Below are 24,182 nucleotides of genomic sequence, written 5' to 3'. Positions count from 1 at the left end.
CCAAATAAGTATGCTTCCCAAATAGGTTCTTGGCTTAGAACTAGAATGAGATACTCGCCTTTGCTATTAAATTAAAAAAAGGATACACTTAATATTTGATCTTTTAGTTTATTTATGTTTTCTTTTCTCCTTTAATTACAATGAACGATTATTATGAACACTATCACACTTTCAAAATGTTTTATGTTTCAATTTTATTCTCTTTGAAATTTCATCATGCACTGAGCCAATAATTTAGTTCGCCTCCCGTCGGATCGTCCTTTTATATTTTTAATGTAATGCTGATTACACCCATATATATGTATATATATTTTTATATATAATATAAGTTAGTTATATGTTTATGTATATGCCATAAATATTTATTTTTACACACACACTTTTGATCAAACGCAACCAAAAGTTGGTATTATTTTTTTAAATTTCATATTTCGCTTTTCATTTTTTGACTTTTTTTTAAATGCTCAATTTGTTGCATGCATGTTGTATGTTTACCTAATTTAACCATTTGCCATGTTTTAATTTCTATATATTTTTATAATGTGTATATAGATATACCTTTTATACCCCATATAAATGCCCATTGCAACTGTACTATATGTTCTCTATGGACTTGGTTTCCCCCACTTGTTTTTTTAACGAGCGTCTCCAAAAATTTATTGCGTACATTTGAAATGTTTTCACTTTGTGTTTTTTTTTTTTCAATACTCTATCTCGAACATCTTTATATTTTTTTTTGACAATAACGAATTTAAGATGTTCTGGTAAGGTTTAGAAAGGTTTAAGGGAAATCAATGGATAGTGTGATAATACTTGAATCGGGGGAAAAAAAATACTTAAGCCTCTAATAAGCATTCTCCTAAGATGTTCACTTCGCCTTCGAATGGGAACTTTACGATTTGTATTTGGTAACAATTATCTTCCATATTTCGCACAGATCGTGTCTTATTTACAAAAAGTTTATTCCGTTCGGAGTTTGGTTGGGAATGAGTAGGAATTATAAGCCGACCACATATAATACAAGTATACTCGTATATTTAGTAAGATTAGTAAGACGTAAAACGCACAATAGTTATGGAGGAGTTTCTAGTTTTAATGCCTATAAGCTCAAATTTACAACTGATTAATCTCGGTTCTAAGGATGATTTCTCGACAACTCTGCTCCTTATAGAGTTTTAGTGGAAAGTGAAACAAAGGCAAGTGTTATTAACTTTAAAGGAACTCAAATGAATGTTTTCTACTACTGGGAGGGAGTATTATTAATTAGCTTCTTAGTATCTGTGGCTTTTGTTTTTACAGTTTAATCGTTACCTACACAGGTGGGCTCTGTTGAATAGCTTTCTCTTTCTCTCACTCTGGCTCTATCTCTTTTTCTTCAGACAAGTTTGATCCTTCGGTGATCCTGGCATAGAAATGAAAATTAAACTTAAAATTGAGAAAAATTCAAAATAAAGTAAAATCCTCTAAAATTTTATCAAAATTGTAAAAAACTTGACTGCTCTTCACTTGCACTTTCACATTTACTTTCACTCTCTACCACTTTCGTTTCAATTCAATAAAGTAATTTATGTTATTGTTTGTGTTTAGTGTTTTCAATTTGTTTTCTTTCATTGCGAAATTAAAGTAATTCTTTTATTGTTTGTGTTGTTGCGCTACATAATAATATCTATGCTGCACCTAGACCTCACATACATTGTACATATTATCTACAAATACCAACATGCATCGTATCCTTTAACGCTTACATATATACAAAACTCTCATCTTTTTCGCAGTACTATGGGTTATTTTTTCTCTGAACTTATCCTGCCTATTTTGGATATACATAATATTTTTTTGGTTTAAGTTTTTACTTTGAGTGCGAGACAACGGAGTGGGATATCATCGAGTGGGAGAGCATGGAGTGGGAGACGCCCGATATTTCGGCATAGGTGTCCGTGGGTCCTTCGGCGCTGCACACCGAGTCCTCGGGAGTACGGGATGGCTCCGCCTCGGTGATCTCAATGTCCTGATGGTGTTTGTTGCTGCGGTGTTTGGCACTTAGAGCCTGTGAATGGCGGAGAAGTTTTGCTTAAATCTCAGTATAACATTTTCAGACTCTAGTCTTTGATAGTTTCGTGTGCATTATTTTTTTTTTTTTTTAATTTTTTATTTGAATATGAAGTGCTATCTATGGACGGACACAAGCACACACACACATACAGTCTAAATGGTTTTTGGATTTCCAAAGGGGTTTTTTGGGTTCTCTTGGGGACTTTTGGCTCTAAACGTTCATCGACAAACGTGCGGAGATTTCTTCATTTTTAGATTTTATTTTAAAGATTTGGGTTTAGTTTTACAGTCACAACACAAATATCGTTTTAAATTGGGGGTTAGGTTTTTTTGGGGGGTTGGTTATCTAGGATGCGTCTGACAGGTTCTTACCTTATCCTTGCTGCCCTTTTTCTACATTCAACATTGATGGTAAATGTTTTTGTTTGGTTTGGTTGTGGTGGGGTAATTCGAATACATATTGTACATAGTCATGACAAAAAACAATGATATTTATAAATGTATTAATATTAGTGGCATACAGTACTTTGAAGAGTATACAGTGGATCAGAATTAGAAATAGAGGCGGAGACGGATAGAGGTGGAGAGAAAAGTCTAGGAAGCTCGGGGATAGGCAGCTCAAGGATCGTATCAAGTTTGAAGAATTACAGCAACAGTGGTCTGAGTAATCCTATCATCTATGGCCCCCCGGTACTATTCTCCCCTTTGGCCGTTTTTGGTGAAGTCATGTGCAGTGAGCTCTAGGACTACACGACCGACCAGGCGATGGCCCACTCACCTGTAAGGAGAAGCGACGATGACCTGCCTTGCGACCACCGCGTCGCTTGCTGATGTGAGGATTATCCTGTCGCAGGGTCTTGTTCTTCAGAATCTCCAGTTGTGTGTACAGTCTGCAAGAGGATAAATGGACAAGGATAAGGAACTTTCATAAATAAATAATATTATGTAATGTCCTTGCAGACAGAATACATATTAAAAAATAAAATTTTGTTTTCTGCAAGGATATCGAGAGTGGTTTTGTCTCCATTACCTTTTCAGTTCGGCGCGTATGTCCTCGGGACTCATTTCGGATATGGTCAGCTCGCCGATGTCCGGGTCGCCAAGGCAGAGTCCGGCGTAACCGCCGCCCAGCCGCTGGCCGGCGTCGTGCGACGTACCCTTGAATGCATCCACAGGTAAACGTATTGATAGATCGTACGCAAGCGAACGAACCTGCAAGCTATGAAGATGCAACAAACACCGCAAACCACACTCAGAAAGTCCGAAACGGAAAACGGAAAATGGAAAAAGGAAAATGGTAACGGAAACGGAAACGGAAATGGAACTCAAGGTAAGAGACAGAGATAGAGAGCAAGTACGGAAAAAGTTGAAGGATCTGTGCTCGAGAGTTTGTAATATACGTATGTATTTTCTTAATTGGGTTGGGGGTTGGGTGGATTGTTGGGTGGTGGTGCTCACTGGCTGTGGTTGTGTCTGTGGTGGTGGTGCTGGAAATGTAAAAACAAAAAATTCGAAAAACAAAAATGAAACGAAAAACTGAACAAAGTTGGACGTTTGCTATAAGAGGGCTACTTGGACAGAAGAGTTTAGTTTAAAGTTTTAGTTTTTATTCGGTTGAGAGACACAATTAGACAGTGAGAGACCAAGATAAAGACAGAAGGAGAGTAGGGAAGTATTGTGGAGAGTCTAGTCTGGAATATATCTGGTATTTCTGGGATTTTGAAAGGAAACCGATTTTTGTCATTTGCTTGTATTCAAAAGTTTGTGTTTTTTTTTAAACAAAGTGTTTGTGTTAATCAGTTTATTGTGTCATGCAAAAATCAGTTAAAACATGCAAATCAAACAGCGTGCAAATTAGTCAAAGGTGCTATAGAATTAGTAAAGTATTAGTTAGTATAAACAAAGAGTAAATTAAGAGACAGACAAACATTCGGAGACAAAACGATACACACTTGCAGCAACTTCATAGCTTGGCTAATGTTTCAATTCAATGTTAGCTTAATACTAAAATTATGTTAATTTTTTCTCACTTTTTTTATATGAAACCAGAACGAGAAATTATGAATAATCGTTAACAAATGAAGAACATAATGATTTGGAGCAAAAGCAACAAAGCTTTCGATGGGTTTTTGGGCCCAATTTTTTGTGGTGATTGGTTAGTAACAAAAATCGTTTCCTCAATCAACTTTAAATACCAAATGCGAAATGCGAACTGCGCCCACTGCGGACAGTACAATGCGATAAGGGGGTGGGCGACTAAGATGACCTTCTAAGCACTCTAAACTTTTCAAATGAATGCCCAACTGGGAGGCAAGACTTCCTAGCACGAAAATAATATCAATCGGAAAACAAAAAAACAATATACACAACTAAAAAGTAAGATAACTGAAGGATTCGCTTTGAACGCGATTCGGTTACCTGCTTGTGCTGATACCACAACTTTGGCACAAATATCAGACCCAGGGCGAAGCTGTTGGTCAGCTGGGAGCGGACGAAGAGGGCCAGAAGAATGGTGCTGGGACTCATTTCCGGCAGGTAGACGAAGCGCAGAAAGTAGAAGCTCGAGGAGACGAGGAACTCCAGCGTCAGTGCGGTCACCAGGAATTGTCGTTCCTGTTCAAAGGACGAAAGGAAATTGAAAAACGAGTGTTAATCCACTTGCCCCCATTAGCTCTAATTAGAAATCGGACAGTATTCTTACCCTAAACTGAGTATTGGCATTCCGGCTGGCGATGGACAGATGAAGTCCGAAGCATAGGATAAGTATCTCGCTGATCTGCGTCACCAGCTCCCACTTGAGGGGGTGGCAGGTGTTGGTGTCCGCCTCCCGGAGGCTCTCCAGCTGGGCACTCTCCAGCAGGTCCAGCGACGAGGCCGTGAAGGCGGCCATGTAGCAGATGACGGCGAACACCATGGTGCCCAGATACTTGAGCAGATCCACGTCGCGGAGCACCCAGCGATGGGCCTTGCGGGTGCGGAAGTCCACCAGGTGGCGATACAGCTTCAGGATGATGGCTCCATAGCAGGTGATGAAGCCGAGTTCCCGCAGCCAGGGCTCCAGCAGGCATCGCTCCGTGGAGGCGGGAAAGAAATGGACGGCAACCTGTAAGGATATCTCGTTAGTCTCCGTATGTAGGATCTTTCTTGAGGTTTTCTCACAGATGCATAAAGTAAAACGATGCCCAGGAGTATCGTCTCCAGCACAGTCCACATGCCCGAGGCAATGGCCTTAAAATAATAAAATTATTAGAACTAAGGTCTTAAGGATTAAATTATACAGTCTGTAGATTACTTTGCACTTTCTCTGCCTGAAAACAATCACACTGAGGACGACACAGCACAGGATGCAGGCACCCAGGACAATGGCCACCAGGAGGCGCAAACAGGCGTCCATGTTGAGGACCTCCTCCTGGAAGGTGAGACAGACGCCGTTGCTGTCACAGTTCGTACATCCTCCCGGGCAGGGAATGCACGAGTAGTTGTCGTAGCCCTCCGACAGTTCCACCAGATCGCCACGGTATCCCTGGAGCGTGGCATTGGGCAGGTAAAAGGACTCGCGGCACAAACACGTATAAACATCCCTAGTGGCGGCGGGCTTATTCTCCGTGAGAAGGCAGAAAGTTGTATTTCGATCGCAGCTGAAATTTATTCAGATTACATATATTTATATACATCGCTCGAGGATAAAGTCCTGTGCATAATTTACCCATGACGACGACCGAAAACTTCCTCCAGGCCGTCGTTGCACACATCCTCGTCGGCGGCAATAAAGGCGGCCGCAACAATTCTGCAAAAATGTTTTCCATAAATAATGCCGCTGCCATCTGACTCGTCGGGATGAACTTACTTGATTCTATGCTCGCTGAAGGATATGCGAAAGGGCCACAGCCAGCGTCGCTTCAACAGGTTGCAGTCGCGGAAGGGAGCCCCCCACTCCTGGGTGCCGTCGGTGCTGTTCCAGGCCGCACTGTAAAGGGAACACATAATAGACGTTATGGGCAACTTTCCAAAAGTATTTAAGTCGTATTTATGCCAATGTGTAATGCGTGGCTAAGTAGTTTAAAAGATGGCAACAGTTTCAACAGAGAGACTTATATTTTATACATATTATTTAATTTATTTCAAGTTTATAGACAAATACATGTCAGTAATTATTTGTCGTTTAACTCACCCCAACTCCCGCCAGTATGACCCCAGATACGCCTTGTTGTGCACCTGATCCGGTGGTATCTGTTATTTACAAAAGAGAAAAAAATGTATACATGATTAATATGGCCTCCATTATCGCCGATTAGCGTGTGCATACCGTAACGTTGTCCCTGAATTTAACGACCACCGTGTGAATGCTGGGCGCGGCAATGGCGAAGGCCAGGAGATTGTCGTCCTCGCTGAGGGCGTAGCTGGCGATGCTGTTCGCCCTCCGGCTCACCTCCGCACGTGTCGGCTCGTCGATGGCAATCGGAGCGTTTTGATTTGGAAATTTGCCCGATAAAAATTCAATAAACTGCCTGGCAGCATCCTCCGCAATGTCGGTGTAGTCGTAAAACTGAAAAATCCATAAAAAAAGATCAAAATTAATTGCAGGGAAAGCATAATTAAATATACTTGAGGGATAACCACTCGCATATGTTAATAAATACTTATTCGTTGGCACTCTCAAACAGTATAAAATGATTCGTATATTTTAAGGACATTACACAAAACAGCTTAAGGCTTAATGAAATGCAAATATTCGGCCGAAAAGTCAAACCGAAAACTAAATAAATAATGCTGTTGATCTGTAAAATGGAATTAATTGCCATGGTGTACATTCACGTAAATAAATATTTTAAGTTTCGTAATTTACGAATGAGAATTTATAAAGAATGTTCCGAAACTGCGAAAAAAATTGAGTATACGCACCGGCTGCCATGTGATTTAAGTGGACATTTTTTCATGCACCTCGATGCCATTAATTATTCACCTGGCGCACAAAGGACACGTTTCCGGCCAACACCTTTGCTACAAAAAAAGTTCTTTGTTCCGACTGGCAAATAATAGGATTTAATGCCCTCCACCGGGTTCGGGGACTACTGGACAGGTTTTAATCCAAGTTTGTTTAGCTCTTAAGTGACCGAATGTTTGTACATAATTTACAAGCTATCAGAAGCTCTCGAGATGTACGCAAAGGGACGAGGGATGCCGGAGGGTGTCCTGAACTTTGATGACATCATTATGGCTTTGGGATACAAAAGTAACCACAGCCGTAGCAAAAATACAAACATATGCGGTGCAGAGGGCCCTGGAGAAGGAGGAGGAGTAGGGCCAGGAGTGAAACGTGTATTCTGTGGGTGAGTCATGTAGTTGGACAGGCACCTTTTGGCTTTTAAAACAAATATTTCCCATTAGCCGAGAGCTTCGAGTGATGAGCGGCCGCATTGCGTATACGCCACCGTGGCCCCCCAATAAATTGCCGACAAGCAACAGCGTTATACAGATGTCGGTGAATGTTTTTGTGTGCAAATGTTTATATGTAAATTCTCCCCCGCAAATGAACATATCGAGGTAAAAGCAATCAGTGTTAGGTAGCCGTCGGAATCGGGATGAGTAGGATGTTTCGACCCACTTCCAGATAGAGCTATGATGGAGTGCGAAAATAAACATAAATATGGGTAGTACTGCTTCTAAAAAGTATGTTATTATGAGATGATAGTTTAGGGAGTTTAGGTTATCAAAATATTTATTTCATAATAGAGAATGGTTGTATATTTTTGATATATATTTTTAAGAATGGTACAAATACCATCCTAGAATATTTTCTGTAGTCTTCAAACTTCTATAAAAAAAACATGTATACCCTTTTTCTCACTTCTAAGAGGTAGAGCACAAATGTATGTGGAAAACACTTGTAAATGGCGGCATCAGCCACAAAACACACCGAGTGTGTGTGCAATAAAACATGCATACTTATGCAAACACAACCAAACCGAAAGCCCTCTAAGCCAATCCACAGCAGAGGCTAGAAAAATATATTTTACTGAATTATTTCCAGGAAATATTCCCAATTAAAACACAATTTATTCGCTTACTCCTTTTGAATTATTTTAAATATAATTTTTGGCATTTTTTGTTGCTAGAATTTTATCCTTTACTGTGCTGGCTTTGCGGCTGTGCCAAATGAAATCAGTAAAGCGCGTTTTACTGGCTTTTTAATGTCCATTCCGCCCTAACCCCGAAAGGCATTTCCATCTGCAGTTTCCCGCCCGCTGTCAGCGTTCGGCATGTTATGTTACAAAATTCCTACTTATGACCATAAAAATATTTACATGGCGTAGCTGTATACGGGTCGTATGCTTGTTCCGCCCGCTTGTCATTTGCATGTTCTTGCCTTTATTTTCTAAGCCCTGGCCCCTGTGCCTAATGAATAAAATATGTCAGTCGTCAGTGGTTTCCTCTTCTAAGATTCTCCTTAATGTTTAGCTTTTGTTTTTGCATTTCACAGTGGCTCTACTGAGGTTGAAATATGGAGATTTAAGAAGGGGAACTACTAATGAGATATATTTTAAGTGATTTGTTAACAAATATCCACTGATATAGCTATATATATTTTCTTAAAAATACAAAATTTGTATAACTAATAGCTGTCATATACTTGGCTATAAAACGGCTATATCAGCAGCACTCACATTCGCCTGCATTCATTTTATTATTCAGAGAGACATGCTGAATGACATAAGCTGATTGCTACGGAAGTTGGCAATGGCCAAGTCGACTGTGCGTGTGGGTTTCTGTTTTATTCATCAGATTATCATAAATGATATCGCTGAGTGGTAATGTTTTTAAATGTACATCTCTATAAATAATGAACTCATCATTTTCCAGCTTTGCTTTTAAACCAATTAGTCTCCTTAATGTCTTTTCGGTTTGAAATTAAAGTGCTTTCTTATTGATCTTTATTGGGTTTTCAGGTTCAATTAAATTTCAATTACTATTTATACACAAAAATGGATTAAGCCAATGGTAAAAAAATACTTTAATGGCACCACATGCGTGTCCAGCATCATCTCCGAAAATAAAATACAACACACTTATTAATAACTTTCCAACTTCCACGGTTGTTAGCCGAACAACACGCACACTCGCAGGACCAAAAAAAAACAAAAAACAAAAAACACAAAATGGAGGGAAAACTTTCTCCTCAGAGAAAGAGCAGCCCCAGCAGCCACAATAGGAGCAACAATAATGCTTGACATGAAATTCGACAAGGCACACTGTTGGCTGTTGACCACAAGGATATGCCCAGAGCGTGAGAGAAGGAAAGCCAGGAGCAGACAAAAGCCAGGACCAAGTCCAGGCTGGCATCTGTCAGCTGCTGTTGCCAGGCGTCATATTTATTTTTATTATTTCATCCGGCATTTAGTTGGGTCCACTCGAGATTCAAATCGCAACAAGGATGCTCTACGGCAATTTCCAAATTTTCTTTTACTTTCAACTCACACCCTGGGGTGGCGCATTGTTTGCCATTTAATTACAGCAGGACCTCGCGATTGCGTCAGTGGATGTTTGTTGGGTAATCGATTCGAGCACGTCACGTATTGGCCTCTGTTTGCACCGTCAACTTATTGAATATTTATACTTGATTCGCGTTGTGGGCTGCTAATAATAGCCATCTAAGGAACTGACAGGCTGCCAGTCGTCCTGCGGGTAGCAGGTCCTGCTAGTGGGCCACCACCACACACAGCTGGCTCTTGTCTGAAGCTCTTGGCTCGGCTTGGATTGTCATGCAAATTCAATTTAAATATTGTGATGAACACACGGAGAAATATGAAATAATTAAATTAATTGAATTCACTTTGTGTGAGATCAGGATTTACTTGCACTCGCAAAAAAAAGGATATTTTTCAGTTAATAATTGTTAAATTAAATTTGTATTTATTAAATCTTAAACAATTAAATCTAAAACTAAAAATGAACAACCTGTTGAAGAAAAGTAAACATTTTCAGGATATAAACTTTTCTCCGAGTGTCCTTGCCAGCAGAGTGTGCTCTGCTCACTTCATTAGCATCTCTTAATTAAGTTGTAAGGAAGAATATAAACTAGGCCGGGGGGATGACGGCAGCACGTATGACATGCTGTCAAGACAGGCCACAACTCTTTCCAAAATCCCGCGGTTTTCTATGTAATACCCACTCCACTCCATCTCCATCTTCCCGCACTGCCGAAAAGTTTCCTTCTTGCGACATCTTCTTGCGTCAGCCATGGCGTATGCGTAATATTTTTTACGACAATCAACAAGGTGGGCGGGAACTCTGGGATAAAAACGGAAACGGAAAATGGGTGGGCGCCTGTAGGGATTTGAATTTTGTGAGCGCAGATTTTCGCCAAGATTTGTGTCAGCAGGAAAGCCAGGGAGAGACCAAGTCTGCTATCTCAGCAATTTTATTGATTATTACCCCTCTTTGTCAGGGACAGGGACGAACGTACTTGCCGACCCGGCATTGGCAATTTTGTAAATTGTCGTTAATTGTCTCCGCCTTGGATCGATGCGGTGCAAGCTGCACTCGTTCTCACAGACGTCCGTCAAAAGTTATGAAAGGCGAAGGTGAACTTCCATCCTTAGAGTCTACCTTTGTATTTCCTTGATTGCTCCAAGACTTTGGCTACTAAATTGCACGTTTCTGCTATTCTTGGAAACTCCACTCAGCCCCGATCCAGGAAGTACTCGTCGGGACTGAGAGCAATGTAAAAACTTTTGGCCCGACTTGCTATTGCATTGAATTGTAAAGTGGCTTAGGAGGAGGGTATATGTATCTAGGAGGTGTAATAACTTGTGTGGATTTGTGTTTACTTTAGACTAGGTTCTAGAGGTCTAGCTTCTGGAGAACAACTATTTTTCTTAACTCTAATCACTAGCAATAAAGCTGAACTCTCCACTCACCGGCTCATCGGGCTGGGTTTCCAGAACTTTTGGCTCGCACTTCTCCTCGCTGCTTTCCGCCGTGGCTGCTGTGGCACCTTCCGATTTGGGCATCCTGGCCGATGCTGCTGCTGCGCTGGGACCTGGTGTTGCTGTGGTGGCAGTTGCCGGCGTTGTGGGGGTGGCGCTGCGCTTTCGCAAACGGAAGCGCTCCGCTCGACTGAGGGCCGACACCACGCTGTCGGTGGGTGTTAGCTCATCGAAATCCAGGGCGGAGGCATCGTGCAGATGGAACTGTCGCCCCTCCAGCCCCTCGTTCTGTTCGAGATCTGGCTCCTGGGAATCCGCCAGGTCGTAGGTGGAGGAGGCAATGCTGTTCGGTGGCAGATGGGCTCGCTTATAGTAGGCCAAAAGAGCATCGCGCCGGTTCTCGCGGGAGAAGACCGAGGGCGTGAACGAGGAGGGGGAGGCGGAGACACCAACCGTGGCAAGGCCGAGTATCAAAAGCACCAGCAGCAAATAGAGCGTGTTTAATTGTATACTTGGTGTTGCAGTGTTGCTGTTTTTGCTCCTGCTGCACTTCAATGTTGATGATGTTGCATTTGCGTTTGTTGTTCGTTGGTTTTCTGGTTCCGTTCTCAGGTGGTTTCGATCTCTGTGGTTTCTGTTTCTGTTGCTGTCGCTTCTGTTGCAATTGCTTTCTTGAGTATTTGTTTGATTTTGGTGGCATTTCTTTTGATAGTTTTTTTGATAGCTTTCCTGCATTGAACTCTGAGCTGTTTCCGTTTTTGACTTTGTTGCTATGCACAGTTCCATATCACTGATGTTGGTTTCAATATATTTTTTTTTGTTTTCTATTTTTATTTTTTTGTTTTCCTCGGAGCGTTAGAAAAAGTTACTCGAGGGTGTGGCAGCTTCGACAGGTATAAACAGAAATTGTGGCACAGTGGCGCGCTCATCTGCGAATATTAGAAAAGTTTTTGTTACGTTATGGTTTAGTCAGAAAATAAATTAAAACTTTTGTTTATTGTTCTACAATAAAGTGTTACACAATATGCGGTAAACAAAAATGAAAAATAATAAAAAGTTAGCCACTCCATGGCTTTATTAAATGCAATTTTATAAATAAATCCAATTATATCCTTGTTAAGTGATTACCTATTTTATATTTATCCTTTCGTATTTGTATTTAATTAACTTTGACTTATTTGCTAAATAATTGTACACATATTGCAACAAATAAACTGATTCCAATTGCCCTGATATCAGGACTGAAACCAAAACTGACATTTCCACAAAGATCCCCCCAAATGACAGTTTTTATTGCTGCGCGAATTGGAATTTAATTGAGAAACCTCCACAAACATTTCGTGTGGCAGGCAAAAAGTGGGTGGAAATTATCAGCACATCCAGGACACTAGGATATACTCTCAAAATAGTTTATAAAATATGCAGTGGAACATTAGGTTATCCTTTCTGTGGCAGATTCAACATGAAATAATAATAAATATTTTGAATCTGAAATATAATACATACTCTTATAATTAAAGCTGTATCTAAAATCAACTAAATTAAATTGAATTTATTTTAAAACCCTAAACTCTCTATAGGAGAAACCCTATATCCCTTTCTGCTGAGTGTTGCAATAATTAAACCATTTTAAATGGTTCAGCTTGTGCAAAGTGGTTCTGCCATTTCGCCACTCCCACTGGCGGAATCAGTGCAAAAGCGAGAAAAAAGTGGCTTTCAAAGCTACGAAACCCCACGAGACTGGGCGTGGCACTTGCTGCACTCAAGTGTCGCCCGGCGGTATGCTATAATTTTTTGTTGTTTCTGTCGAGCTCTCCTGCTGCTTCTGCTTCTGCTTCGGCTTCTGCTGCTGCTGGCAATTTGCTATTCTGATTTATGAATATGCACAACCAGCTAGAATGGATAGCCAAGGATATTCATGAGGTTACATGGCCCCGTACAAGGCTCTGTATTAGCCACGTCAATGCGATGACAGGCCGCAAATTGGCCAAACGATTGGGACGATTGCGCTGGAAGGCAAACAGGTGTAAAAACAATTTCCGCTAATTGAAATTAATTTTCATGGCTGCAACTGCATGGAAGGAGGCCTGCTTTTTTTTGGATAGAGGATAGGGGACAGGTGGGCAGTTCTGGCGGGGATGGAGGCAGATTGAAAGTCGGGAATAGTTGGCACATGCGCTATAAACAAGTTGTGATTACGTGATTTGGCCAGATGCCAGCAGCCAAAGGAAGAGCTGGGATGCAGTGAGGATAAAGACAGGCTTCCCATCCATTGTGGAGCTATTAAATTTGCATATTTTCAAGCGAAAATTATGGCATCATTTTTGCCTTCCATATGGCATATTAAAGTCTGCTTATAGTTGGGAGGTTCTTCATTTTATAGGTCTCACTTTAATGGTTCTAGCTTGATATTATAATGTGAGAAAAAGCTATCTTGAATTTAAATTCAGTTTGAGAAAGACCTTTACATTTTCACAGTGCTGTGAAAAATGCAGAACCCAGCTCATGTTCTGCCAAGAATTTTTTTCCATTTGATCCGTGTTGTTGCAGCCTGTTTTCTGCCTGGCTGGGCTCACCTGGCCTCACCTTGACACTCGTTCAACTGCAGCTAATGCGGTAAGGATGCGAGAATGTATCTCTATCTGGCTATCTGTATCTGCAACTGTATCTGTATCTGTATATGGGCGTGTGCCATTTTGTGGCATATTCTGTTTTTCAATTAACCAGAATACGGTTGCAGTTGGCACGACGCCGTGTCATGCTCAACTGTCTTGTTCGGTGTCATATAACTGGCCACCTGGCCACCATGCCACCTTGCCACTTGGAGGCAGAAACATTGTTCATGTTGCATGTTTAAAGTTCCACAATTGCCCGTTTGTTTGTCAGCTGTCTTGACTTTGGTTTTGCCATCTAACACACGTACATAAGTAAGAAATCACAAATCACTTGCACCCATGCGGCATTTCAATCCGAAATTGGATTTGTTGAGGTTGCTGTCACTCCCTTTATTTATCACTCCTTGACAAGTTCGGTATGCAAATTTCATGGACAAACAACAGAAGGATATGCTGTCATTCCTCCTCCCCCCCACAACTGTTGAATATTTATATTTTCTGGCAATTATTTTATGTTTTGTGTGCAAAGCAATCAAAACGATATTTACGGATGAAATTGACTTTTAAACGGGCTGGGGGGGTCTTAAGAGGATTGGTATTTATTCGGGATTTGTCTATCATCTCGTCCGGAGTGTTTTAATAAAGTCATTCAAGGCCTCTTCGAAATGCATTTCTAGTGCACTGTTGGATTAATATAATAATTGGTAAACAAGAACCATAAAATTCAAAGAAGCAGAAGGCCTTTTGCGAATAAGCCATAGTTATGGTAGTATTTATGAGATATTTTAGGAGACTGTTTGACTAAACAAACGAACTGCCCTGGGGATACCGGATGTGGGGGCGGGTGGGTGAGTGAGTGTGAGTGTCAGTTCATCAATTTGAGTGAAGATGAATCCGGAGGCTCGAGGCGTGTCTCGACATCCAATGTCTTCGGGCCCTTGGCAACATAATGAGCTAAAAATAGCAGAAACCAAGAGTGAGTGGGACAAAAGGCCGGAGGCACTGCTAGTTGGGGGTGAGAGGCGCGTGTGTGTGTCTGTGTGGCTGAGACAAGAGCGCTTTTCATTAGACAAATGCTATTTGACACATACACATACATATGTATATAACATATATATATATTCGCATTTGTGTGAAGAAAGAGAGACAAAGCGCGGGCGTGAAACAATCAAACAATGCAACAAAACACGCACACACTCACACGCAAAATGGTTAACAATTAAACAATGAGAGAGCAACAAGCCAAGCAATTGCAGAAGGAGAGACGAAACCAACAAAATCAAAAGCAACAAAACACAAAAAACAAACAACTATAATGACAAGAAGCAGCAGACAGGAGCTCGAGCTGGAGCAGACGACTAGAGTGCCGCTGACATCCTCGAGGACAAATTGTTCGCCGGTCGCACTCACAGCATTCCATTGTATAATGTCCCGTTTTGCTTAAATCAGCTCAAGCAGCTGCCACGCCTCCTCCACCAACATCCTACATCCCTACACCCTTATACCCCAAATATATATAAAATACAAAAAAAAATAAAAACGAGCCCCAAAAAGCCAACAAATCAGAGAACATCGCTTGAAATCGCTTTCCGCTTGGTGCCTTTGTCGGAATATTTTTGGCTAAAAGCTTCGAGTGCCAGTCCCAAAACACTTTTCCAATTAGGCCTTTTCCTAGACACAAATTTCTCTACTATACACAGTGATTCTTGGCCTAAAGGGTTTATTTTTCGGAAATAAATAATAAAATGTATAGTATTTTATTTCAGACTTTGATTAATGGCTAGGCACTTTCGAGATTTATCTATCAGATATGTATATACTTTTCGTAAAAGCTTGTCTATTTCCCAAAGAGAATCTCCAATTCATGATAAACTTCTAGGATTTTAAGGATTCTCTGGCAAAGTTTATTAAAAACACATTACTTTTAATTACATGCAAATACCCATTTTCGAGGCTGTCCTGTAGAATAAGGAGGAAAATAAAAAACAAATTTTAAGGAAGAAACAGCAATGTAATGGCTGCTCTATTTTTTCGGCAACTGGGCAGGGGATTGGATGCAAAACCCTTACAAGGACGTGGACATTGTTGTACAACAATCGTTTTAATCACTTTTCAGGGTCTGCCTGTTTTGGCTCCTTTGCCTTTGGATGGCCCACATTTTTGTTTTTGTTTTTGGGGGGCAGGGGGGCTGTTTACATGCGCAATTTACTCAAGTGCTGCGAGTGTTTATATCATTAAAAGGACGACCATGTCCTCGGTGTCCTTAGAACCTCGTTTTTGAATGGGTCTTGTAGCCCGTTCGTTTGCTCGTTCTTTTTTTCCCCCGATTGGGTTAACAAATAATAATGCGGCACTTGACTCTTTGTGCCGCGAACAATCACGAGTGTTTGACCCAGAAATGTATGCTACGATTTTTGCAAACCCCTTTTTTAATTCAAAATAATCAGATGGCGGGCGCTTGAAACTGTCCTCTTCAAACTGCGATTATTCGTCACATATCCTTTGTGCGGATGTATATTTTATAAGACTAAATACAAGTATGTATTTTCCTTTATAGACAAGCGGCTCTTTGGCTATAATCTACTTGGCCTACTTGGGCTAAGTGCGCTTTTAGATAAAGTCGCTGCCGAGTCGGCTTGGCACGCACAAGCTATGAAGGGGGTTGGTTGAAAACGGGGGAAACCGGATGGGGAAGGTGGAAGGTCTCCGGTTAGGGTTCCCCTTCAAAATGTCGAAGGCCTCTCTTAACTGTGTTTGTGTGTGTGTGTGTGTGCGAGTGGGTGTGTCTAATGTTATGCTGCGGCATAATTTGTTGCTTGAAGTGAAAAATTGTCAAGCACACTCAACGTTTATATACAGCAACAAAATTGAACTTTTCGAGGTCATAGCTTTTTATTAGCTTTGTTGTTGCTGGCCTTTGGAAGGCGCTTTCTATGAATTCTAAGAAGAGCGAGCGATAAAAAGAAGGAAAAATATATTGTAGTGTCTAAGAAAATTTTTGCTACGAAGTGGAATATGATGGAATAACTGATACTGATTACATGGGCTAATAAATTAATATATTTCAATAGCTATACCATCTTAAACCTTTCAACCAATTTCCTAATCTGTTTTCTACCAAATCAAATAGTCGGCTTACATTTTCCATTTATTTCGCTTGGAAGAGCGTGAAAAAGTGTCGCTCCGATAGCTGTTTCGATTGCCATTTACAAACAACGCTTTTTCCATTTTCGCTTTTCGAAGAAAAGTTCAAATTTCACTTGATTTTATTTCGATCCATTCTATTTGTGCAACGTGTGTGAGTCCATGACTTCTCCAGCTCCTTCTCCGCCCGGATCCTCTTTCTTTTCCTGGGCGTAGCGGAGCTGTGTACAACATGCATCCAATATGTGTATCTAAAGTGCAGTCAAGCGGCAACACAACATGGAAAGCGAATGGCAGGATACGGGGCTTGAGGGCTGGGGGGTGTACTCTCCTGGCCAGGACAAAGCCACTCTTAGCCGATGTCATTTGAGGCTGAGCCGTAACCATGGCGAACGGAGGTGGGTGGCCTGGCCCATGGCAAAGGCCAAATATAATTGCATAAGAAATTGCAGAGCATAAATATCTTAAAGGCTTGCCGTCCTGGGTGGGCTCTTAATAAAGCCTCAAGGACCAATATTATGCAGGAGAAGGCTAGGACTGATACCGATACTGATATTTCACACAAGCACTTAGGATTTCTATCGAAGCAGTTAGCCAATAGGTGGGGATTAAATGTACAAGTAACTATGCCAATACCTTGCAAGCTTAAGTATAAATAATTAACAAACTTTATAATTCAATAAATTAGCTTAATTTGGTAAGTGCTTCTAAAGTTTAGACTCTAAACCAAACTCTATCCGACCGTAGTCCTTTGTTTGTCTAGCGAGTATTAATAATTTCCCAAGTATAATTGAATTAGAAATGTTTGTAAAACTAAATACAAAGGCTTCATGAACTAATTTGATATAAGCTGGTTAACAGAAGCCATGGCATACTGTGTGCAGAGACCAGGCCATCAGATACATATATTTATAGCTTTTCCCTCACAAATCTAAATTAAATCCTGAGAATACAATGATATAAATTACAATACCCGACTAATTAGTTCCTTTTGCCACCCGGAGTGTGTCAGACATTGTGATTCGTTTGGCAGGACTCGAAAACTTTCTCCGCTTCCTTAATCTCTGTGCTCTTTGTTTTAAGAAAGCCACTTCCATCCCATTCTATGGCCAGCAACAGGCATTTTATTCTCCATTCCACCGGACCCCGCATCCCTCTGGCTGGATGGCTTCGGGAGGCCAAGACAATAAAGCCAACAGGCTAGAGCCAACTGCCAACTGTGGGTCCGTGGGTCCGTGGGTCTTTCGACCAAACAAAGCAACAGCAGAAACAGAAACAGAGGCATGCCACCACATAAAAAGCGCCATAAAAAACCGGAGTGAAGCAGAGACTAGCGCACCATAAAACCGAACAATTGCCAAAAATCAAATGTGACAACTTTTACCAAAATTAAAATCATCCGAAGTAAAGCCAAAAGAGCCAGCGGGCAGGGCTGAGAAAATAGACCATAAAGGCAGGAAACAGGAAGAAAACGAATCTTAAAAGTGGGCATGGGTGTTTTCTTTTTCTCCTTATATATTTTTTTCCTTTCCTTTTTTTTGATAGCAATAAAGAGGGACGAGTGACTAGCCTGGTCTAGTCTGGCCCGAATCATTGATGCCAAACGGAAATGTGCGCACTTTCAAGAAGTGCACTAAAAATGGCGACGAGCACTTCCGCTGATGGTTCGTCGGTCTGCTCTCCGGCACAGTGAGCCGTAGAGAAAGAAATCCAGGAAACTTTGATAACCAAACTTAAGGTCCATATAGTGGTATTTAGGTCATATAACTAATTCTCTTTAGGGTTTCATTTTTTATAGACCATAGTGAGCTAATTTGACAAACTATCTTGCAAGCTATAATTTTTATTCGTCCTGGAACTATTGATCAAATAATAAAAAGAGAAAAAAAATATTAATAAGGAACTTTCTCCTTATTCTAATTAAGGTTGAAAATTTGAAAAGCCTTCTGGCAGTAATGCAATTTCCTGAATTCGAGCCACAGTGAAATGGAAACTTAGACTGCTACTCGAAAGGACTCGTGATTTTTTGCTGGCTCTCTGGCTATGGCCACACCCACTCTCCACCCACACACCATTGCTCTGGGGATGAAGGACTGAACAAATGTTCGCATGAAAGTTGAATGATAGTTGCAAACAGCAGACTAGACTTCAAATCACGAACTCGGCACGAACCGAGAAAACAGAAAACGACGGCAGTAAAGAGGAATCGCAATTGCAGGCCACGTCCGGAGCCGAGTCCGGACGGAGCAGGATGTCGGGTATGTAAACAAGCGGTGTTTTGCAAGTAATTCCAAATTGCATTTAAAGTGCCTTAAATGCCTGAAATTAGAACTATTACTGCCATGGGACGGGAGCTTCATTAGCGTAACTTGTGCGGACAACACGGCGTATGATTAATATCATGACAAGTAAGTAATGAACTTTGCTTTGCCGTCGACATAATCATCATGCAGGAGGGCATCCTTCCGGCTATTTTGGGGCTTGGTGGCTAATTGCTAATACCAGCCAGCCCAGCCATCCTAGCCAGCCTAGCCATCCTAGTGTTGCATAACAGACGCTCCGGAACATTAAGACTGCCACCGGACTTGCCACTGGCACTGCCAACCGAAACGGCTGCTCACTGGAGCAGAAACGGAGCGTTTGGCCTGGAAACAGGCAATAAAATTTGGTCAAAACGCAAAGGCAAAGGCATATAGATAAGCGTCAAACAGTTCACACATTTTCATCCCTCCCCCGCGCTGGAAATGCGCTCAAGCGTGAATATTAAACGTTTGCTTAGAAATGCTAGAGCTCTAGGCCTTCCTCCTCCCGTCCTCTTACTCATTTCCTCGCCACCCCTCGATAACTTCCCCAAAACCTCCGGCCAACTTCGTCCAGGCGACATGGCCCAGGCTTAGACCCAGACACAGGCACAGTGTTTGGCCAAACTTTTTACGCTGGCCCAAAAGTTCTGGACGGTCCAAAAAGTTTGTCTTCGCATTGGAAACGGAGAGCAGATATGTAAATACTCCTACATGCAAATGAAAATTTTCAGATAGCTTTAGTTTAGTTAAGCAACGAGCTGGAAGATCGCCGGCCACCAATTAGACCAGTTTCGGGGAAATTTAATTTTAGATAAGGGTTTTGAGTTCATTTTCATAAAAACAAGTCCTTGGACTAAGCCGGTTGCTATATCATATATTCCCTGATGATTAAACTCACTGTATCCAAACAATTTCACAATTCTGATGAAACTTAAATGCCTTCCAGAACATAATCGACAACCTTGTAAGGTGGGTCCTTCCTATCCAAACAAACACAAATATATATATGAGTATATAAGTATAACAACACATTTGACTGCCCAAATTGAGGCGAAGAGCACTCGCGTTGCTTTGATATTAAAAGGTGAGTGACGAGAGGACTAGGGTTCGGCCTTTGGAAGTTTGGGTGTCCTGGCAATCCGGTTTTGATCTTTGCAGCGTGATAATTCCCCACTCGGAAGCCATTCTGGCCATGTGCTAATCACAGCGCGTGTCCTTGGAAAGAGGAGTATATACTCATAACGAGTATAAAATTCAATATTGTGCCGCCAGAGCCTAAAGCCCTTTAAATCGTTGATTGAGAATGCATACCCATTGCATACCCATTCTGCATTAATATGCAAAGCACGCGGCACGTCATTAGTGGCGTTTGATGACTGAAGAGGGAGTGGCAGGATGGCGGGAGGCAGGATGGGGAATGGGTGAGTGTTGGTGAGTCAACATAATGAATTATGCCACGCCTAGCGTGTACACAGCAGCCAACGAGGCCCATCGCAGAAATCCAATAAAAATTCAATAAATTCCGCACAAGACCAGCCACAAGTGCGGTCAAAACAGGAGCATTATTTAATAAAAAAAAAAGGATATATTTTTATTAATTTTTTCTTGAAAACAACTTAAACATAAATCATTCTTCCAGAGCTATTATTTCTCCCACATCTGTTTATTAATATGTTAAGAAAGGTCCTGCACATGTGGCCAAGCCTGCCATAAGTCCGAGTAGAAAAATAGAAAAAAATTACACATAATTTACTTTTCAATTTTCCTTGCAGTGTGGGCGGAAGTGGGAGTGGCTGGGCGGTAGTGGCTGCGTGAGCGGCGCCTATAAATAGACAGTGGGAATGGCAAATGCCAAAAGCGACAACCGGAAGTCGCAGGAGCCGATGATATATAGTCTGGCACTATGGGGTGTGGGCAGGAGGCGAGGACTGTGTAAGAAATCAACTACTGGAGTTGGCAAGCGAATTGAAGGCAAACAAAATAGAATAAATGGTGATTAGAGAAAGGTTGCTAATGAAATATTACATCCGTTAATTCAAAAAAGTGCTGCCAATAAATAAGAATAAAAAAGATGTTTTTCTTCATTATAAGAAGTCCAAGCTACGACCTCTTTAAGCCATTTATTTGCCGAATTTTGTAATCAAAATATTTACGAAAATCTTGAAAGTAGGTCAACAGCTATTATATACTCTTAGATTCATAGGAATATGACATTAAACACAATCCGCTCTGATGCATACTAAGCACGAGATAAACAACACATCTTCACTATGATGGACCCAAACTATTAAGATTATATCTTCATCCGCAAAGCCATAAAGACGTTTCATCTCTTGCCTTTTTCGTCCGGCCTCTCGATATTAAATTTCATAAAAATTGTGCGTGTCCTCGCCGCCTTCCATGTCCTGCCCGCCATCTGCTGGCGGGTCGTAATTAATTTACGACAGAAATAGGGTTAATATCGCCTGAGCACCGAACGGCACTCTGTAATATGCAGAGAATACTGATGGCCCGATGGCCCGGCCTCCGGTTCCCTATCAGAGATTGGAGCTCCTCCGCATCTCTGCCCTGCTCCTCCTGTCAACACAGTCATCAACTGACTGTCGCTCAAATTGCTGTCATTGCTGCGGACACGGATGCGGATATGGACGGGGAGGAGGATGGCAGTGCGAATGTGGAGATGGAACTGGATGCGGTCGCGGACCTTTTTCCTTTCCTTTTCGAGATGCCTTCAGGCAAATGATGCCTATTTGATCAGGGCCAAAGGATAAACAAAACGAGCGGGCAACGCAACGCAGCAAAAAAATCGAAAGCGGAAAGCTTTAGTGGAAAATCTAGACTGAGTGATACCGGGTGATAAGTTCTCGAACAGGATAAGTCCTTTACATAAATAAATATTTTAAATAGAATATAACAGAAAAGTGATTAAAAAGGGATAGTTAAAAAATAAGGATACCTAATACCCAGAATCTAGCTAGAATCCTTAAACTCTTCTTCCTTTAGATCAAACATACCCCAAACTTAACAATAACGTGGTACAAGGACCTCCAGACAAAATGAGAAAACGCAAAAAAATTTAAGAATAAGAAAGCGTAAGCGAAGGCGGCAATAGGAAAAGGACAAAGTAAAGCCAAATGCCTGCCCCCTTCCAGGGGTGCGAAGTCAGTAAGACGGCGAGGACATACTAACCTATAGTTATATGGCCTGGGTCAGCAGTTGCCAGTTACGCCTTTTCCATGGTTAACCAATTCACTTTTGTCGCTCCTCTTTTGGGAGTTGGCGTTGGCGGGCGGGGGTCTATTTATTTTTTGTATTTCTGTTTGGTGGTGCTGCTTTCTATGTAAATTTTTATGAGCGCGCGCATCAAATAAAATTAATTCCAAAAATTGTTGTTGATTTTGTCTCGTTTTGTAACCGGGCTAGCTGGGTTGGTTGCAGTTGGCTTCGAGTTGCTTTATGGCGGGCTTAGACCAGAGGGTTAACGCCGTAGTAGTTGTTTGGCTGGTAGAATTAAATTATACGCCACATTATTTTGATATTTTTATTGGTTGATTTTTCGATTTAATATTTGACTTGAATTTAGATTCGATTTAGGGTTTTGATTCATTTGCAGACTTCAGTTATCACACATACACATTTTCTACAATAGAAATTTTACTCCTTATAAACAGATCTCTTGAAATCTCAACTTGCAAGTAACTTTAAAAAAGCAATCCCTGTTTAGCCATTTTTTTTTTCAACGACTCAACTCCGCAAAGTATGCAATAAAAAGTTTAAGGATTGAATCAAACTTTTAAGAGAAACATTTTCCTTGAAAATCTCCACAATATTAACTTGGCCAAAGAAATCTTGGATGATTTATTGAAAAACTATTCAGATATTGAGGTTTATTAGAAATAAATACTAAGCTAGGTTATTTGAAAAACATTTTTAAAAAAATACTCCTTCTGACTTTCATAAGTTCAAATATCTAAACCTTTTTTAAAAATAAAATGAAAAATAACTCCAAAATTCATGGCACTTGGCAGTTTTTTCACATTAAATAGATTCCTTTGCCGTTCTCGCATGCACCTCATCCTTCCATATCCTTGCTTCCCCTATTCTTCTTTGTTTTGTTGCTCCTCGGCGGATTTTTTTGCTCCTGGCTTCTATAAAGCACGCTTTCAAAATAACTCTAGGATACACAAAAAGACATCCTGTGGCCCCGAATGCGTGTGAGCGTGTACGTGCCAGTGTGTGTGTGTGTGCGTGTGCCGCCTGTTACGAGGAAGTATGTGTGTGAAAGGTGATACTTTGGCCTGCTGGCAGGAACGGAACTCCTTGTTGTTGATAATTCGGGTGTACGAATTTGGCTCAAAAAAAGGGAACGACAAATTAACGACGAATACCAGACCGAACCAAAAACGAAACGAATCGAAAACGAAAACGAAGCGGGATTGCACGAGAAATGCGTATAAAAATATATTTTGCCCATAAATTAAACGATTTGCACACCAAAAGCGGGATGGCCACCACGCGCGCAAAACTAACGGAGCGGCGTCACATACACACAGGCATATCCTGGCAGGATTTCGGCTAGCGTCCGTGCCTGTATGGGTGTGTGTGTGTGCGTGTGTATGAGTATGTGTATTAATGCCGCCACAGAGCTAAGCGCGCAAAAACCGACAGATACACGAGCATTTAACACCCAAAAAATGCGTGGCGCATGTTGAAAAGGCTGCTCCTTTTTCTTTTTTATAAGCTCAAAAAAACTCCGGTTACGTTCGCTATTTTTCTTAGCCCATGGCTGCGTATTTCATAACCACTGGTTTTTACACAATTTTTCACATACTTCACGGATTTAGGAATTTTTTTTTACAATTTCTTTTCCTCCTTTTTTTTTGTTGGTTAGGCACTGGTCAAAACTTGGTTTCCCTTGTGGCAACGGCGCCCCAAAAAACGAAGCGTGTGCGTTCGCGCTTGTGTCCTGTACTCAATTGTGTTCTCCGTATCCTTAGAGCACCTTCACACCGTAATCCTGCCATTGTGTTTCCGATGCGCGCGTTAGGGAATGTTGATTTTCAAAAGCTCTCTCACTAAGTCTCACTCAACTAAGAGAGAGTGTAAGCTTTCTGCTCATATTTTATCGATAGTATCCTTAA

At 41.2% G+C, this 24,182-nt stretch overlaps 1 protein-coding gene across 8 annotated transcripts; it reads right to left on the bottom strand.

The window, feature by feature from the left end:
- Window positions 1–88: 88 nt before the first annotated feature.
- LOC6506170 (probable G-protein coupled receptor 158) lies at window positions 89–24,089 on the bottom strand. 8 transcript variants are annotated; one of them, XM_014905056.3, is made up of 15 exons: window positions 23,873–24,089; window positions 22,231–22,681; window positions 10,971–11,908; window positions 6,359–6,598; window positions 6,224–6,282; window positions 5,900–6,019; window positions 5,759–5,839; window positions 5,345–5,690; window positions 5,212–5,280; window positions 4,754–5,155; window positions 4,471–4,665; window positions 3,083–3,264; window positions 2,831–2,942; window positions 2,425–2,445; window positions 89–2,047 (listed from the first exon to the last, which is right to left on the bottom strand). In XM_014905056.3, exons 3-15 carry the CDS (start codon window positions 11,763–11,765, stop codon window positions 1,850–1,852), a joined length of 2,820 nt encoding a protein of 939 aa, XP_014760542.1. In that variant the 5' UTR covers window positions 11,766–11,908; window positions 22,231–22,681; window positions 23,873–24,089; the 3' UTR covers window positions 89–1,849. The 8 variants fall into 8 exon arrangements, with proteins under 8 accessions (XP_014760542.1, XP_014760539.1, XP_014760541.1 ...); XM_014905053.3 differs by having other exon boundaries at window positions 22,231–22,542; window positions 23,873–24,088; XM_014905055.3 differs by having other exon boundaries at window positions 3,083–3,210; window positions 22,231–22,542; window positions 23,873–24,088.
- Between the last annotated feature and the right edge of the window lie 93 nt (window positions 24,090–24,182).

The sequence above is a fragment of the Drosophila ananassae genome, chromosome 3R, assembly GCF_017639315.1.
Source record: "Drosophila ananassae strain 14024-0371.13 chromosome 3R, ASM1763931v2, whole genome shotgun sequence".
In the NCBI taxonomy this organism is placed as follows: Eukaryota; Metazoa; Arthropoda; class Insecta; order Diptera; family Drosophilidae; genus Drosophila; species Drosophila ananassae.
Note: the sequence above shows the minus strand (reverse complement) of the source record. Positions and strands in the feature narration are given on the sequence as shown.